We start from the raw sequence: 18,076 nt of genomic DNA, 5'->3' as shown, positions 1-18,076 counted from the left end.
GCACGCAGCCGTCTTTGTAGGGAGACCAGAGCGCCGGGCAGCTGCGCCGCGCCGCCCGCCCGCCCGCCCGCCGCAGCGGCAGCAGCCAGGGCTGGGGCTTTCCAGGCAATCCCGATGACGGGCTGGTAGGGGACACGCTGATCCTGCCGGCAAGCTCTTTGCACGGCAGAGGCTTGATCAGTGTAAGGTGAAGATCGCATTTTATATGAGATCTTGACTTTTTTTTTTTCTTACAGTATATTTTTATACACTTTGTTATAAAACATGGTGCTGGGGAAGGTGAAGAGTTTGACAATAAGCTTTGACTGTCTCAATGACAGCAATGTCCCCGTCTATTCTAGCGGGGACACAGTCTCAGGAAGGGTCAATTTAGAAGTTACTGGGGAAATTAGAGTAAAATCTCTTAAAATTCATGCAAGAGGACATGCAAAAGTACGTTGGACTGAATCTAGAAATGCTGGATCCAACACTGCCTATACACAAAATTACACTGAAGAAGTAGAATATTTCAACCATAAGGACATCCTAATTGGGCACGAAAGAGGTAAGATTTTTACTTATTAATTCACTATATGCAGACATTTTGCTAGAAAAGGACGCATCTTTGCATCGTCTTGGTTTATCCCTTTTTAACATGTAGCCTATAAAATCTACTAAAGATGAGAAGATGCAGACTACCTTCTCGGGATTTTTGTTCCATTATATGGACATTTACTTAATGTTAAAACTGTACTGAGATGCATCTGCAAAGTGCCTGCAAGCAGGACTTTCTTAAACTACCTGCCCTTTAACAGAGCTTTTTCATAAGGATTTGCAATTAATCAACACTGTATCTTTAAAATGCAGTATCGTTTTGTCATAGTGATACTAGCAAGATTTGTTTTTTTTCTGTGGGGAAAATAAAAAATCAAAACCAGATATGCAGTAAATGACTTTTCTGGTAACAGCCTATCAAATCGTGAAATATAATTAGAACATAAAGCTAGACTTTTTGACACATTATAGATACAGTTCTGCTTTTCAGACTGATATGTGATGATTTTTAAAGATGGATCATTTTTGGCAGATAGAAGATTCCCTGTGGCTTATTTTGACATATGCTATCATCACCCCACGTGTAATACCCCCCCCGTCCTTTGCTCTAAACTACTAGTAAATTCGTAAATTACCTTTAATTTCTCTTATTAAGCCCCTGTGTGGGAGACTCAGATGTAAAGATCTGTCCAAAAGACCAAATAAAAGTCCTTAATTGTATAATGGGAGTATCATTTCTAAGTTGGGGAGTTCTGGAACCTGCATTCAATGAAAACCTGGTTTGCCAAGCCCGATAGAAACGTAAAGTGCCCTGCAAATTCCCTTATTTTGGGTATGGAAAAGGGGGTAACACACTGTGAGGGGGAGTGCGGGTGTTCGGTTTGTTAATCTATTGTTCGCAGGGTTACATTGTGTTACATTGTGTATAGGGGACTCTAAGCTTGTTTTTCTGAAGTTTCCACCCTTTGTTAGAAGCGGTTCAATCCTGTTTGGGACCAGTCCTGGGGAGAGGGAGGGGGTGCTCCTTCTCCTCTCCGCAGATTGGTTACACGCGTCAGGTGGTGGCGATGACTTAATTCCTAGCACAAGAAAATAATGTTTAAACTGGTTATGTAATTTGGTTGCTTTTTTTTTTAATATGCAGCATATTTACTGCAGAGATCGGTGCATGAATAGGCTATTTCCCCTTCCTTTTTTAGGAAGAAATGTAATTTTTAAAGAAGTTTGACTACAAATTGCATTGAGCCTATTATAAGGCATTTTTTGAAATAAATACTATAGCAGGGCTGAGTTTTCTAATTATGCTAATGTGATGCAAGCAAGTATAGGTCACTAACGAGGTGGCCTGTAGCTGAAACGTTCTTTATGTTACTGTCTGGGAGATAATTCGCTGATGAGAAACTTAATTCACTTCCAGTTTACAGCTGACAGAAACGTGCAAACATGCATGAGCCTTTCATGGCAGGGTGCATGCTTACAAGTAGGAGGGCAACCCAACTGCTCCCAACTTGACGCTTAAGCAGCGTCAGTGACTTTGCACGCGGGTTGTAGATCCAAGTGCTGACACCGATGGAAAGGGCTTCCTTTTTGGCTGGAAAGGGAACAAAAGACTGGAGGGAAGGGACAGATATTACACGCTCGGGCAGAAGGGGCACAGGGCTCGCACCCTTCCGGCGTGCGAAAGCCCGGGCGGCCCGCGGGGGCAGCCGCTGCCCCTCTGTCCCCGCAGCCGGGCAGCGACTGCTAGCGCCTAGAGCGCCGCGCGGAGTTTCAATGACTTAGCTCGCCGCCGCTCAGCCTAGCTTCGTCCCGGAGGCCACGCCCCGCGCCCGCCCCGTCATTGGCCTGCCGAGGTTTGTTAGCCTGTTGCTAAGGCGATGCCAGCCGCTGATTGGCGGCGGCTGGGGCGCGGGGGGGGGGCGGCTGAGAGAGCAGGTTCCTTTGCCTCCACTCCGGCTTGCGAAGCGAGGGCGGCCTCCGGCCGGCGCCGTCCGGAACCGAGGGGAAGGGGCACCTCGGCCCCCCCTTCCCAAGCAGGCGGCGGAGTGCGCACGGGGGCGGGGTGGGGACCCTCGTCGTGCCCTGAGCAGTCCCAGTTTACCTCGCTGGGAGGCCGGGGGCAGGTCCTCCGCTCGCCAGTTGGTGCTGCCCCACGGCCCCCCCCCCCCCCGCTAGGGATCCGGTCGCGGCCTCGGTGGGGCCTCTCCGCCTGCCCTCGGGTCGCTCCGGGCGTGCTGAAACCGAGGCCGGGGCGCCGCTCTGCCAGGGGGGCGCCATGCCCCCGGCGCTGCTGGCGGTGAGAGGGCCTACCTGGCAGCCACGGCCTTGGCGGGGAGGGGGGCTCGGGGGTCCTGGGCGCGGCGCCCCTCTCTCTTGGGAAAGCCCCTCTCGGGGGAGGGCAGAGGCCGTAACGGCCGGGCAGCCAGCGGCGCTGCGGGCACGGCGGCCGCCGGGACACGGCGCTCTGCGGCCGGTCACGTCCCTCACTCCGCCGCCTCCCCTCCCCCTCCCAGCTGCCTCAGTAACGGTCGGGGGGCGCGGGGGCCGCCTCGCACGTAGCGCGGGGCAGCCGCGAGCCGAGCCAACGGCGCGGCGCTGCGAGCAGACCGGAAGGTGAGGGGCGGGCGGCGCCTCCGCCTCCCTCCTCCCCCGGCCGCCAGGCTAGGCTGCGAGCGGAGCTGCTGAGCAAATGCGGCGGGGTGTAATGTATACTGTATGTATATGAGCGGCTGGCTGGCTGGCTGGGGATCTGCTCGCGCCGGTTTAGGCCGGTCCTCTCCTGCTCCAGCCTAGTCCGTGATTGACAGCTCAGCACTTGTTTACCACAGTTCTGCTGCTGCCGCTCAGGCTCAGTGGGACTGCTGAGCTGGCAGAAAGAAAGAGAAGGAAGGAAGGGAAGAAAAACTTCTGTGCAAGGGAAAGATATATTTTTTTTAATAAATAAAAACTCGCAAGTGTAAATATATATATATATATATATATACACACACACACAAACACGCATTGTGGTGCACTTTCAGCCTGTCTTCGAGATTCTTTGCGACGCTACACACTGAAGACGCATTTTTGTAAATGCTGTTCTAGTGGGGGTTTTTAGGTTGCTCGCCATAGGTTTGTTTCAGCGTTTCTGGTGCACTAAAGAAATTGGAGCATCAGCGTTTTTGTAGGACAATAGGAACTGCAAATTTTTAAATGTGCCTGTGTTCCTCCATGATGTTTAAGATTTTAAGCAACTGCTTTTGCATAGTCCCACTGTATTTATTATTCCAGTCCTTTTGTATATGAGATACTCAGTTATTTTCTCACAAGTAACTTTATATTTTGATGAAGTTAGCATTTTTCTGGTGTTATGGTAATTATATCAGAATAAGCCACAAATTTGTTGGAGCATTTAAAGCAATACAGAGAATCATGACTATAAACAAAAGTCAGCTTTCTTGTTGGCATTAGGAATTGGGTCTTAGCTATACAAGCAAGATCCAGCTAAACCTTCAGTTTTTTATAGAATAGCTCTAAACAACATTAATTGGACAGCTTTCCACCTCCTATGCTCCTGAATTTGCCTGGTACTTTCTAGGTGGTGCATGTACACCTCTTCCTCCTCCCCCCTCCCCCCGTTTGTCTGTCAGTTTGTCTGTCTCTCTCTCATTAACTTCTGGACACTGTTGCTAGGCAGAAGATAAAAAGCTGAATTACTAAATTTATCTTATGGAGCAAACTTCATACCAAGTATTAAATCGCTTAATATTATTAAAGAGAAAGCTCTACTTTATTTAAGTTTTGAACTAAAAATCATGTTGGAAAACGTGATTTCCAGTACAGATCTTTCAAGCAGAGCTTGAAATGGCAGCATTTACAACTATGCCAGTATTCAGCAGCGAATAATAAAACAAGTTAACCTCTGCTTTTATGTAAGATGAACCTGGCTACATTACCTACCTTTAAAAGTTTTGTGGCCTTACATCTAGCAGTTGATACAAATGGACTGGAGATACTTGTTTATGGGATACCATGTTCTTAAGTATTGTAATGAGTGTATAAGTCCCCTTTACTCTGAAAAAGAAACCTATATAATATATTATGCTGTGTAAAATGTTTACAGGTGGAATAGCATATTGGGTTTTTCCCTCCTAGATGATGACAATTCTGAAGAAGGCCTTCACACTATTCATTCAGGAAGGCATGAATATGCATTCAGCTTTGAGCTTCCACAGACGTAAGTACCCACAAGCACTACTCAGGTTGTGTGAGAGAAGGCCAAGATACATACCTGCCTAAGAAAAAATCTTGTTGTGGGTGGAGGGGAAACCTTTTCAATGGTAGTAGGAATTGTGCTCAGACATGCAACAGAGGACATAATCTCATTAAACTGAAGAGGTTGCTTTTATGCTGGTAAACAGTTTTTCAACAAAACAGGAGCTCTTTGCTGCCCAGTTGGTACTCTCTTTTGACCAAGGTCTGTTGACTCATTGTGCCTTGCAATATTTTACTCCTCCCCAGGAGAATGGAGGGGAATTGAACTGTCATTTGAGTCCTGCAGAGTGGCTGAGATACCTTCCAACTGACCCAAGATTTTACTGGAGCCATGCAGACCAGCAGAACTAGTGATAAGATCACAGCTTAATTGTTTGGGCTCAGTCTGCGACAGATGTGGCAAGTTTAACAACATTTGAACAAAAGAGGAGATTGTTCTAGTTTAAATAGCATGTATGTACTCAGGCTGGCCTTTATGCAAAAGAAGTGTTAAGATGGCTACATATACCACCCTCCCACCCCACACACACCCCTGTCCAACACAGACATTGTGAAGAGAAGACATACATAGAGGAAACATGGAAATTTCCAACATGGAAATTGGCTAAAACACGAAAATTAAATACTAAGGAACAGAGAGAGTCTGGAAATGGATGGGGAAAAAAGGGAGGAAGAGGAGCCTTTTACTGTAAAAGGCAATCTTTGAAGTCAGTGAGGTTGAAAATGTTGGCAGAATGCTGTACTAAAGTAGGCTAATATCTAATATTAAAGCTAATAAACCATTTGTTTATTAGAGGTGCTGGCTTTAGCAGAACCTGCAGATGATGTTTTTACAGGTCAGTTTCAAAGTGAATAGTACAGGGTTTTACAGTAGAGGTTACTGGGACACTTAAGAGTGCTATGTGTGTAGAGATTTTTAGAAGTCAATTTAACATTGAGATGAAAATCTCAACTACAAGAAGTAATAAGGAAGGATAATATTGATCTTCCCTTAAGTTGGAAGGGATATTTAAATATGAAAACACAAACAGTATACGTGGAGTATTTAGTCTGAGATTAAATAAATGACCAGTAAAACACCACAAGCATTGGTCAAAATACTAAAGCTCTTAAGTGATTTGAAGGAATACTGTGAAACTAGCTTCTGATAATACTAAGAAAATGAAGGCTGGTAGTAAACGCCTGAAGGCCTGACGAACAATAGTTTGACACTGTCTACTTACTATTTTGTATCCTTAGACTATTACCAAAATTCATTTAAAACAAAACAAACTATAAAGCAATGGTGGAAGAAACAAGGCATGGACTTGCTTTATTGATTTTGCCCTAAAGGATACTGGGGCAGGATGAAACATTGAAGACTGATTAGAAAATCATTTCATTTAGATGATTTTTACCAAAGATATGTTTCAGATGTACAAATAGACATGTCAAACCTGTATATCAAAGAATCATTTTAGTAAAGTCCTAGCACAGCCAGTGTTAACTGTAGAAAATAGGGAAGTTTTGCAAGTAACTTATGCTTAATTTATATGTTATGATGCATTCAAAAATATAGTACAACATAAAAATTCCTACTCTGATCTTAAAAAAATAAGTTTTGGAAAGAAAAGTACTGTTGAGATAACTGAAGTAGAAAGATTTTATGTCCTTCATTTTACAATGTTGCAGAAGAAGGTGATGCTGAAAGGTTTGGACCCCCTTTCCATGCCTTTTCTTCCTCCAGCTCCCAAAAAGGACTTCCTTTGTCTTCCAGAGTTGTGTGGTTTTTTGTTTTTTGGGTTTTTTTTTTAATTAATATTTTAAGATGGCCTCCTCAGAGTAGAGGGAAATTAGAAGATACTCAAAATAGCCTCTCTCTATTCAGAGCTCTAAATTGAGATGTTTAACTACCCTGCTTAAGGCGAAAAAAATGACAAAAGTGCTTAGTTGCAGCTAAAATAAACCAGACACTGAGATACCAGCCAAGTAAACAATACATAATTATTTACAAAATACAATATCCCAAACAATAATTGACTGCTACTAATGCTAATTTTGAGTTGGTAATATTAAACGCCTTAAAATGTCATGCAGCATTCTAGACTTGAAAGTGGCCTCTTAAGTTTAAAGGAAATGTGTACTCTTCTGGCATTTTCTAGCACAATTCTTTCATCGATTCTTAAAATTTTTACAAAACTACTGTTGGATGAATTGGAGATGATTTTTTCTCCCAACTTTAATCTTGAATTTTCTGAGATATGGAAACTTTGCAAATAAGTTATGCTTAATTAAATATTATGATGCATTGAAAATACAGTTCAACATAGTACTTCCTAATCTGATCAATTGTATCATTATTAGAAAGAGAGATAAAGACTTTACTCAATTTTGACCTTTGTGTCCTGCACAGACCACTTGCTACCTCATTCGAAGGCAGACATGGCAGTGTGCGCTATTGGGTGAAAGCCGAATTGCATAGGCCTTGGCTTCTACCAGTAAAATTAAAGAAGGAATTTACAGTCTTTGAACATATAGATATCAACACTCCTTCATTACTGGTAAGAATTGACAGAATTACTCATTCTTTGTTTCTGGCATACAAATAATGAAGTACAGTGACCAAAACAACATCAACATCTAATTTATCTAATATTTATTTGCTAGTTTAACTACAGCTGATCTTTTAAACATTATTTCAGTTTAGCAACTCTTTAACTGCTGGTATTTTGAAAGCTAAATTATTCTGTACAGAGTTGCTTAATTTTTAACAAAACATAAGATGTAAATGCATTTGTCAGTTTAAATTGATAATAAATTATAAAATCTTACTCACAAGGAGAATTTCTATGAACTGTTCCTCTTTGATTTTAAATAAGGAATAATCTATGGAAGGAACAGTGCAACTCATAAAAATATTTCAGTGAGAGACTGCTAACTTAAAAATGCAAAGTAAAAAAAATGTACTGCAGTGCATAATTGATAATTTCCATATGAATAACTTTCTACTGATGGGGAGAAATTATCACAATTCTGTATAAACTTTCTGAAATTTCATTTTATTAAAATTACTTTAATATCACAACTGCTTTCAATGAGGATTTAATTTCAATCTGGCCTAAAATCCCTTTCTTTTTTTCCCTTCCTCAAATTCTAATCTATGGAAAAAAATAAATTTTAAAACAAAGTCCATTGAAATAGGTTTCTTGTGTGTATGGGTGAAAAATCAGACTTGCAAAGGGACCTTGGCCTTGCACAAACTCCATTAAAATCAAAGGACTCCCATTTGACTTTAATGGGCTTTGGATCAAGCCCTTAATCCTCATTTCATGTAAAATAACAAAGTCTGTTTAATATAGAAGAGACAGAAACTGAGGAAATAGCAGGAGTCAAGATTACAGTAGTTTGGCTTAGTTACTTTGTTTCTGAAATGCAGTGTAATGAAAAGTGGGAAGATGTTCTAATTTACTGATAATTAAATGAAAAGCTCTGCCAACAGTATGTTAGGATGTGTAGGCTATAAAGCATTTTATTTTAAGCTATCCAGTATTTATTTTAATTATTAAAAAAAAAAAGTTCTAAGTATGACTATAGTATGGAGGATCCCATGGGTGGGAGAAAAAAGCAGTGTTAATGCAGCAGTGGAATTAAGACAAAATTTTATCTGCATAATACCATTTAAATTGCTTCATATTTTTCCTATGAATAGAACTAGTTTTGTTTCTAAAAATATATAATAAGTATATTATGAAAATGATTATTTTTGTGTTGATTAAAATAGCTGATGAGTTTCACTGAACTCTTAATTTAATGGGCAATTTTATTCTTTTCTTGCAGTCACCCCAAGCAGGCACAAAAGAAAAGACTCTCTGTTGTTGGTTTTGTACCTCAGGCCCAATATCCTTAAGTGCCAAAATTGAAAGGAAGGGCTACACCCCAGGTACGTAACAGAAGTAATTATAGGAAATGTTTCTCCTTCCCTTTTAAAACTACAGTTTGTACTTACGGGTTTTCTATAAATGAAATATTAAGGCTATTTTTACCACTTCAGTCCACATTCAGCAATCGCCTCAGAATATTGTAAAGTAAAACAGACAGCACTAGTTCTATCTCCAGATTGCTGAAGGACATCTGCTTCTGTTAGACTTGTACATTTTTGTTTTAGATTAGCGTATGGTGATCTTGCTCTCGTTAGCATCAGTGGATGTTTTTCCAGGTAGAGTAGTGATGGCAAGGTCTAGTGCATTATAACTATATAGACTCTGACAGTTTGCTTAAGCCGCCTTGTAAATGTAAAGAGAACTTGAAATTCTGTTTTGTTTCAGGTGAATCAATTCAGATCTTTGCTGAGATTGAGAACTGCTCTTCCCGTATGGTGGTGCCAAAGGCAGCCATTTACCAAACACAGGCATTCTATGCCAAAGGGAAAATGAAGGAAGTCAAACAGCTTGTTGCCAGCCTGCGTGGGGAGTCCCTGTCGTCTGGCAAAACAGAAACCTGGAATGGCAAAGTGTTGAAAATTCCACCTGTTTCCCCTTCAATCCTTGACTGTAGTATAATCCGTGTGGAGTATTCACTAATGGTATGTTGGATGGTCTGTTCCATTCTCAAGTATGAGTAATTTCCATCATTCCATACAAATTCCTAACAAAAGTGTTTTTTGCTAATCAGTTACAAAAGAAATACATGTCCTAGTATTAGTGTCCCGACAAGAGATCTGTAAGTGAATTTGGTTCAAATCATGCAAGTTCTTAAAATAATTGTGTGTCAGCCAAACAAACGTGTCATGAGTAGACTGCATTTCCATGTGAGGCCTCATGTTAAGAATGTCGAGCTTCCATTAACTCTGAGAGTTTATAACTCCATAGGGGCATAGGCCCTAAAAGAGACAATTAGAAACAAGTTCCTCATAGAAACTTCCATGGGAAGAAAAACTTAGTCTCATGAAGTGCTGACACAAACTCATGTTTCTTTCTCTTTTTATTTTTCTTCAGGTGTATGTTGATATTCCAGGAGCCATGGATTTATTCCTTAACTTACCACTGGTCATTGGTACCATTCCTCTACACCCGTTTGGTAGCAGAACATCAAGTGTGAGCAGCCAGTGTAGCATGAACATGAATTGGCTTGGTCTGACCCTGCCTGAAAGACCAGAAGGTAACTTGACAATACAAATCCAAAGCAATTTGCTGTTCTGTTTTGATGTTTGTCTGTTTATTCATTGCTGTCTTGCTAACAGAACCACATTCTGTCCTTCCATAGCAGTGCCCACAGGAAATCCTTTGTGGGTGTTCCCTTGCCACCTGTTTTATGTAGAGGAACAGAGTTTCCTCCCTCATCGCCTTTCTGCCTAGGAAAGGCAGGGAAATCAAACTGCCTTGGAACCTGGTAGAAGTGAAGGCATAGGATGCTGTTGTATCTGTGTAGAATTTCATTACTTTCACCTTCAGTATTCCAGTTGCATCCTTGCTTATAAGGCATTACAGCCCATAATATTAGCAGTTCCTCGGTCTCTTGCCAGCCTTTGTAGCCAGGGCTTTCTGAAAAGGTGGTATAGTTCTTTTCTATAGAGTATCTCCCTTCTGGCCAGAGGAGGAACTATATCTCCTTCCCTCTGTTTTCACATACTTAGTGAACATACTATTTTGTAAGTACAAATACTAGACTGAGATTTCTGGAATCCAGAGGATTGTAATGTTCTGTCATTTCTGCCTGTACGGAAAATACAGCATCCTTGGTACGCTTAAATTAAGGGGATAATTAAGCCACAATACACAGTGGTCAGTCTGTTTTTGAACATAAGCTTAATCTTAGAATAAAATGAAATTGTCTAGGTCACTTTTGTGTTCAACAATTTAAAAAAAAAAAAGTCACTGAACTCTTTTACCTATCTGCAGATGCTTTTTATAATGATGAAAGTATAATATTTATCATGTTATATATTTTGACATGCATAAGAACTTGTTGTTCGAACTGCGTGTACCTTTTCCCTTCAGCACCTCCTAGCTATGCAGAAGTGGTCACAGAGGAACAGAGACAGTCCAGCCTTGCACCCATAGCTGCTTGTGATGATTTTGAGAGAGCACTTCAAGGACCATTATTTGCATACATCCAGGAGTTTCGTTTTCTGCCTCCACCCCTCTATTCAGAAGTAGGTATATTAGATGGAATATGATGATTAATTTATTGTTTGTCTGAATTTTCTCTTGTGGAATAAATCTAGGAAGATATTTCTCTTTCCTAAAATTAGGAGAAACCACTAAAGTGAGGAAAAGGAAACAAGCTGCCTTCCTGCCACCCCCCCACCACACACCCTTTAGCAAGATGCAGATGAATCATCAAGACTTTTCCATGTCTGTTTCATAGCATGGGTTACACACGCTTTTTTACATCACCTTTGCCTTATGTTTGAAAGGTGCTCTGTCAAGTGCCTTTGCAGGCCTGGAAGTTAATTTTTCTTGGCAGCACTCCTTAGAAATTTACAGAAAGTATTAGACTATAAAGTGTTGTGGGTTTTTTTTGTTCATTATTCCCCTCCTTTTCTCTCTATAAAATGTAAACATATTTTGTAAGATATCAGCATATTTTTCAAGAAGAAGCAGTGGTATAGAACAAAAGAAAAATACTGTCCCCTTTGGCTAAATCTTTGCCTGAATTCTCCCACTTTAAGCAAACAGCATTATGTATTATGTTGTTGGGGTTTTTTTTCTCTCCTTGCCCCCCACCCACACACTTCCCCCTTGAAACACTAACACTACAAAGTGGGGAGAGGGGGGAATTCTTTGTGTGCTAGAGACTTCCCTGAGGGCTCTGCTGTAGCTTAACTCTGGAGTACAACTCTTTAGTCCTTTTCATTTTAAGTACTCCAAGATTTAGAAGTATTTTTTTAACTTTAAATTTTTTAACAAAAATTTAAACAACTTTAACAACAACAAAAAGTTGTATAAAGTTAACTGATACAATGTTGCCTAAAAGGCTGCACACTTAAAACTAGTCTTACCATCCAGTCTGGAGACCTAAGCTAGCAGGTTGTTTCCCCTGCTCCTTTGAGGAAAGGAAGAAGAGTAAGGTCTAGGACCACATGAGCTTTTGAAACATCTCATGGGATATTGAGGATTAACTATTTTAAAAGTAGAATTACTTTTTACTGATAACTTTCTGCCTTTTCAAGCAAAACTTCCCAATTTCTCAAATGAATTAAATGTTTCTTAGATAACATTTTTAGTAATACATGTGTCATCCTTCTGGAGTAAATCAGGGTTTTTTTTGTTTTTTTGTTTTTTTTATGTTTGGTATTAGTTCTTTGTGCTTATCCTTAAGTTGTTATAAACCTGTAGTTTAAAATCTTCCATTTAATATGAATGCTTCTATTAATTTTATCCAAGTTTCAATGACCAGAAGTTTATCATTTGTTTCATAACCTTTGGATTGGGAATACCATGTATTGTTATAATTTGCTTAAACATGTGAATTCTGATTTATCTCTAGCAATTGATTCTAAAATGTCTTTTTTTTCCACCTCCCCCACCCCTTTTGGTTAGATTGATCCAAACCCAGATCAGCCCACAGATGACAGACCATCTTGCCCCTCTCGTTGAAGAAATCCATAATAAGCTGACTTGACTTGGGTTTTGAATCATATCTGCCGTGTTGAAGATCAAGGCGTCATAGTGGAGACACACTTTCAAAGGAAGTGATATTGCTCTTGCCTGTATGGTGAACAAATGAAAACAACCTGTGATCATGCTTAGAAGCCTACAGCAACATCATAGGGCTGCTCCACATGCTTGAAGACCTGAGCTTTTTTTCCCCCTTAAATACTGGCACATACTAGGAGCAGCCTTACTAGCCTACAGTCATGTGTGTCAAAACACTCACCACGTTGTAAGAGAGGGATGGCTTCCTATTATGATTTGAAAATTTGCACATGCTCATTGCTTACATTGTGCAGTTTGGTGTCACTACAGCTTTTTCTCATTTATGCCTGACTGTTGTTACCCCCTCTTACTTGTTCGTGGTCTGCACAACAAGGAGCAAAAGAAAGCTTTGACAAAAAAAACAGCGACAAAGACTTTGACAAATGCACTGACTTTTTTTTTTTTTTTTTAATTTAATGTAGCCTGGACTTTACCTGCATATGCACATGCTCAGAATTGTTCTAATAGGCTGATCATGTATCACCTCTTCAGCTTGGATCCTATTGTGGATTTATTTACAAACATCAAATGCCTTCAAGCCAATCCTTCTTGCTGTATGTTTTGCAGCCTACTGTAGTAGATAAGCAACAGATATGTGGGGGTGGGGTAGGGGGGAGGTAACAGAAGGAAACTAATAAGACTCTGTCAGGATTGTATACCTTCTTGATTTCTTTTAAAAATTTGTTGCCTTTCTACTATTATCACAAAGCAGCATTTTTATTACAGACTGCCTAAAAATCACTTAATCTCAGGTGAACTCATCACTTGCCAAACTGTTGGAATGCTATTTGTTTTGTTACGTTGCACTGTTGAGTTACTTTTTTTGTTTTGTGTTTGTGTTCTGTTTTTGTTCTTTTCTTGAGAGGGGGATTTGGAATAGGGACATACACAAAAGTTACAAAACCCACCTGCATTCCCTTCTTAACTTCCTATGTTAAGAAAAAGATGGTCAAGTTGTGAAGCTTTAAAAAATAAATAAATAAAAGGCACAAGTGAAAGCAGCACCAGCAGACACTGGCTAAGAGTCAAAAGAATTTTAAAAGGACATAGTCATACACTGTCTGGGATTCATGGGCAGAGAGATTTCTCAACTAGTAGGGATGAAAGGGAAAGTAAATTTATTTTTTTACGTAGTTACCTAATCACCAAAAATTCTATACCTTTATATAAGGAGTCTCTAATAGAAAGTATATTTCAGACTATAAGATGAGCTTAGACTATTGTAAAAGACAGCTCAGTTTGTGCACTTTGTATTATCTTCAGGGTTTATGATACTGTAAAAATACTATGACTAGAAGTATAATGAAACTGGGCCAGAATATCAGTGTTACCAGCTGAACTCAAATATTAGTTAACTGAGAATTACTTTGATGATTGCATCTCCTGGGCTACTCCCAAGAGCTTTAAAACAAAAACCCCATAACTTTAAACATACTTTCATTCAGAACACAAACAGAGTACTCACTCCCTGAGCGTACCCCAAAGATGGAGGTGAAGAAAGAGAAAGAGTGTGATGGAGCCATTAGATCTGGTAATACAAATACCAGCACTTAACATGCTAGAGCCTTGGGAAAGTCAGCTTCCCTTTTCAGAAATCACGTAACAGACTATTCACAAAGGGATGCACTTCTGGCATTGACTGTTTAAACAAATTGGGATCTAATCCATCATGTATCTCCTCGTGCAATAAAACAGCTCAGAAGGGAGGGGAAGAATAAAGCTGGTGTTTCTGCATGGTGCTTATTTTTAGAAAAATTGCCTTGTTTTTAAGGCTTCATAAAATGACAAAATAGGCTTTTCCATAAGTGGCCTTTATGAGAACATGAAAGGTATTTCATGTTTCAAAAATGATAACAGGGTGAAAAAGTATAAACACGAGTCGCGTTTTAAGTGATTCAGTTAGAAAGTTTTGGCTTTGATAAGCAAGAATACTGGCTAATAAGRAAATTGGGTGATGTCTTACATTATTAGGCCGTTTTGTGAATGTCCCTTTCCTGTACCCTCTCCAACCAGACAAAAAAAATTTAAGAGCTGATGGGATCGTTGGCATAAAAGGGCATTTGGTGGTTTTACTTTTTTTTCCTTTTGTTTTTGTTTTAACAGACTAGGGAACAATTGCTGATATACATAGCATTAAAGTACTTATCACAGTATAATGGAAAATTGCGTATGAAGCAGGATTGACCAATATTGTAGTAATTGGCATTGCATCACAGCCTTTGTGATCAGAGTGAAAAATTCTAAAACTATCAAATAAAGACTTTCCATTTAAACCATTTTGTTAGTTGTTTAGAGGCATTACTATTCTTCCACAAATATTGGTCAATTCTCAGCATTATAAAACATGAGGTTCACAGTTGTAGCCCGGTATTTGATATAGAATCCTGATCTGAATTAGGGAAAAAATAAGTAAAATCCAAACATTAGAGAAACAAAGTGCAATATTAATGTTTGCTTTATAGATTATATTCTATGGCTGTTTGTACTTCTCTTTTCTTTTTTTTTGTTTTTAGTTTTGGTGCTGAATATGTCCTTGTAGACTCTGTTTCAAGAAAACAATATGTGGAAAACAATTTAATTTTTCCTATTGCTCTTCCTTGTGGAAAATAAACTCTTTTTTTTWAAAAAAAAAGGCTTTTAAATGCTTTCAGTGTAAGCCATAAAACTTATGCAGTGCAAACCTTTTATATATTACATATCTATGTAGTAAGTACTGGTTGTAAGGATCAAATTACTATAGGAATACATACACTAAGTATGTATCAAACTGCATTGGCAGAACTATTTCTGGAACCACCACTGATGAAGCACAACACCCTCAGTGTTTCATCACCCTCAGTTCCTTTTTCTTATTTATATCAATGACCTCTCAGGGCTAGGTCCCAGAAAGGAAACTACAGTACAATTTCCTACATCGGAAGACACCAATAGTTTACAGGAATACCTTCCCAGGACGCTATGTTTGTATCATCAYGGTAACTGTAGTGACCTGTTCAAGTTGTCTAGTACTTTCCACTACGAATGCTTGGGGTTTTGGGAGGGGAGGGGGTTCATTTTAGTAGGGGTGGGAGGAAATTGGGGAGGGGGTATTATTTTAAAGGCCAGATACCTCAGTGGTTGGCAGCTGCGATGTGCAGGTTGGTTTGGTGACGTGAGGTCAGCAAAGATGCCTTTCATTGTTCCCGTGGATGTCCAGTGTTAGCAAATGTTGCAAAGGGCCCTGTGCTGTTTGCATTTTGCTCAGCAGAGCTTTGCAAGATATTAATAAAGCTCCACAGCATTCCAGCACTGAAGCCCTGCCGCGGCATCCTGCTTCCGCATACCACACACAGCTGAACCTCTGACAAAATGGATTATCATCATCCTTCGGTATCAAAATGTCATTTGACCTAAGAGAAGGTTCAACAGGCTGGAAGTCAGGGTCTCAGGAGTCCAGCACATGCTGATCCTGTGTATTTGTGTTAAAGGTATTGAAGATAACTACTTTTTCATAACACCATACCCTCTGTTTTATGGTGTATGCTGCTAATATGGACAACCGAAACATTTGATTTAACTCCTTGTATAGTAGGAACAGTAGGACTTCCTGAACGTGTGAATTCCTGTGTGAAATGGAGCATTTCAATTTAATTTTGAATTTGTAACTGCCAATTACAGAAGATCCAGAAAGACAGTTTTAAGGTTTTTTCATGTTAATAACACAAACAGTTAATCATTTGTATCTGAGTTCTGGTTCAAAGGAAGAGGAAATGCAAAAAACAAGGTTCTTTCTCTCATTATGCACATATACTTAGAACTCCTTTATAACTGAGTAACAATGATTAGAATAATTTTTTTTCTAATACCAGCACGAATCTTTTTAGTACCTAAGTTCCTGATGCTATGTGGCAATGTTTGTTAGAATTTAAATTATCTGCAATATCATTTCAAGGACACACACTTCTAGCATTTTTGTGCAACATTTTCTTGAAATCTCATTTTTAGACCAGAACTACTAATTAGGATTCCTTTAGGCTTAGGTTTATATTGTCACCATTACTATAAAACTGGAACTTATCAAAGTTTTACTCTTTGAGATCTGAATATTTTCTTTGAAAATGCAATGTTTCGTATTTCTGAGTATTAAAATACCTATGCACATAAACAAATCCATGTTACATCATGATTTAAAATAATGGCTCTTCCACATCAGCTATTCATAAAAATGTACAGAAAGATGACAGACTATAGTGCTTCAGTACTTACGCTTCTGAGAGACACCAGGCAAGGCTGCAAAATTGTTCAACATTTTTTTGACAATTATCTAGCCAAAATACAGAAGAGCTTTCTAATCCCTTTTTAAATTTAAGCCTTTCATGTTTTCCAAAAATCAACCAATAACTCACCATAAACTAGAGCTACCTTAGTTTTTCACAGCACCGCAACAACGGCAAGAGTTGAGGTACAGAACTGAAGAATGGTCTTCAGAACAAATACCTCAAGCTGGGCACCCGTCCAGCAGGGAACTTTCTAGAGGGAAACTTGTGTGCTAATGTGAAGGCTGCTGATGTGAACCGAGTCCTGTGAATCAAAATATATGGCTACCCGCAACTCTGCAAACAGCCCAGGGCCCAGCCTAATTTTCAGTAGGTCACGCTCCAGGAGGACAGCTGCTCCCAGGAACATTGACTTGGCCGGAGGGTCCAGCCTGATGCAAAGCGTCCAGTTACAGACATTGCACATGCAGTGGATTTAAGCAGAAACCTCTTCAGGAATTCACAGAAATTGGAGAGGTACCAAGCACTTGTACCTGCCTGACAATTAATGATCATTTCCATCTTTATATTTTTTTTCTAGTGAAAGCAACTCACAAAGGCATGTCATTTGGCCTGTTTCACCTCCCTTCCAGGTGATATCCTTGAAATAAGAAAAAAGTAATCTATTTGTTCTCTAAGTAATCATTCACTTCTGGAACTCTCCCTGCCAGCTACAGCCTGCTATTTTTAGAGCTGGATCTCCGTATCTCCTGACCTAGTGGACAGAGGGGTAGCTTCTGAGTAGAGGCCAGATGCCACTGCGAAGTCTGAGTTGAACACTGTGTCTTTTTTCTAATCCAGTTCATAACAGGGAAGATTCAGAGTTCAGGGCACTATCTTGAGTTTGTTTCCAGCACCTTGCTATAATGTTATATGTAACACATATACTGTTCGGCATACCTGGATGAAAGACAATGACCTAGAACAGTGAAGGTGAGAGTTTTAACTATAACATAAAAAAAATCAAGTAATCTAGGAGATGCATTTAAGAGGGCAGGAATAAGGAATATAAAATAAAAAACAAACAAACAAACAACGCTGGAGCTAATATTAAAGTGCCAAACCAGATATTAGGCACTAAGTCTCTGCCTCCTTGGCAGTGGAGTCTGGTCTCTCGCACAAGGAAAACAAACCCTCCCTGAGATGGTGTCAGAGCACTGAGCTCTGCTGTGAAGGCCACGCGTGGGTTGCTGCTGCGGGCGGCGGAGGGAAACCCAAAGCGGCAGGCGGCTCCCTCCTGTTCGCGCCTGCCGGTGCAAGCGGCCGGCCCGAGGCTCCCGAGGCCGGAGCGTGCCCCCTTCCATTCGCCCGCTCCTC

General features: G+C 40.1%; 1 protein-coding gene across 3 annotated transcripts; it reads left to right on the top strand.

The window, feature by feature from the left end:
• The first annotated feature begins 44 nt into the window (after positions 1 to 44).
• Positions 45 to 15,086, top strand: ARRDC3 (arrestin domain containing 3). 3 transcript variants are annotated; one of them, XR_003253789.1, is made up of 8 exons: positions 45 to 544; positions 4,669 to 4,750; positions 7,181 to 7,328; positions 8,605 to 8,707; positions 9,093 to 9,349; positions 9,762 to 9,924; positions 10,726 to 10,918; positions 12,309 to 15,086. XR_003253789.1 is itself a non-coding variant. In XM_026067488.1 (8 exons), the coding sequence occupies exons 1-8, from the start codon at positions 265 to 267 to the stop codon at positions 12,363 to 12,365; spliced, it is 1,245 nt and encodes a 414-aa protein (XP_025923273.1). In that variant the 5' UTR covers positions 49 to 264; the 3' UTR covers positions 12,366 to 15,086. The 3 variants fall into 3 exon arrangements, 2 of the variants coding, with proteins under 2 accessions (XP_025923273.1, XP_025923284.1); XM_026067488.1 differs by having other exon boundaries at positions 49 to 544; positions 10,764 to 10,918; XM_026067499.1 differs by lacking the exon at positions 7,181 to 7,328 and having other exon boundaries at positions 460 to 544; positions 4,637 to 4,750; positions 10,764 to 10,918.
• The last annotated feature ends 2,990 nt before the right edge of the window (positions 15,087 to 18,076 follow it).

Source organism: Apteryx rowi, unplaced genomic scaffold, assembly GCF_003343035.1.
Source record: "Apteryx rowi isolate R43461 unplaced genomic scaffold, aptRow1 scaffold_104, whole genome shotgun sequence".
NCBI lineage: Eukaryota > Metazoa > Chordata > Aves > Apterygiformes > Apterygidae > Apteryx > Apteryx rowi.
This window is presented reverse-complemented; position numbering and strand designations above follow the sequence as displayed.

Excerpts from the sequence above, each read along its gene's own strand:
- ARRDC3 (XM_026067488.1), top strand. The coding sequence starts at position 265 with ATGGTGCTGGGGAAGGTGAAGAGTTTGACAATAAGCTTTGACTGTCTC. Across the intron at positions 7,329-8,604 it reads TCAACACTCCTTCATTACTG|TCACCCCAAGCAGGCACAAA; the intron begins GTAAGAATTGAC and ends CTTTTCTTGCAG. Across the intron at positions 9,925-10,763 it reads CCTGCCTGAAAGACCAGAAG|CACCTCCTAGCTATGCAGAA; the intron begins GTAACTTGACAA and ends TTTTCCCTTCAG.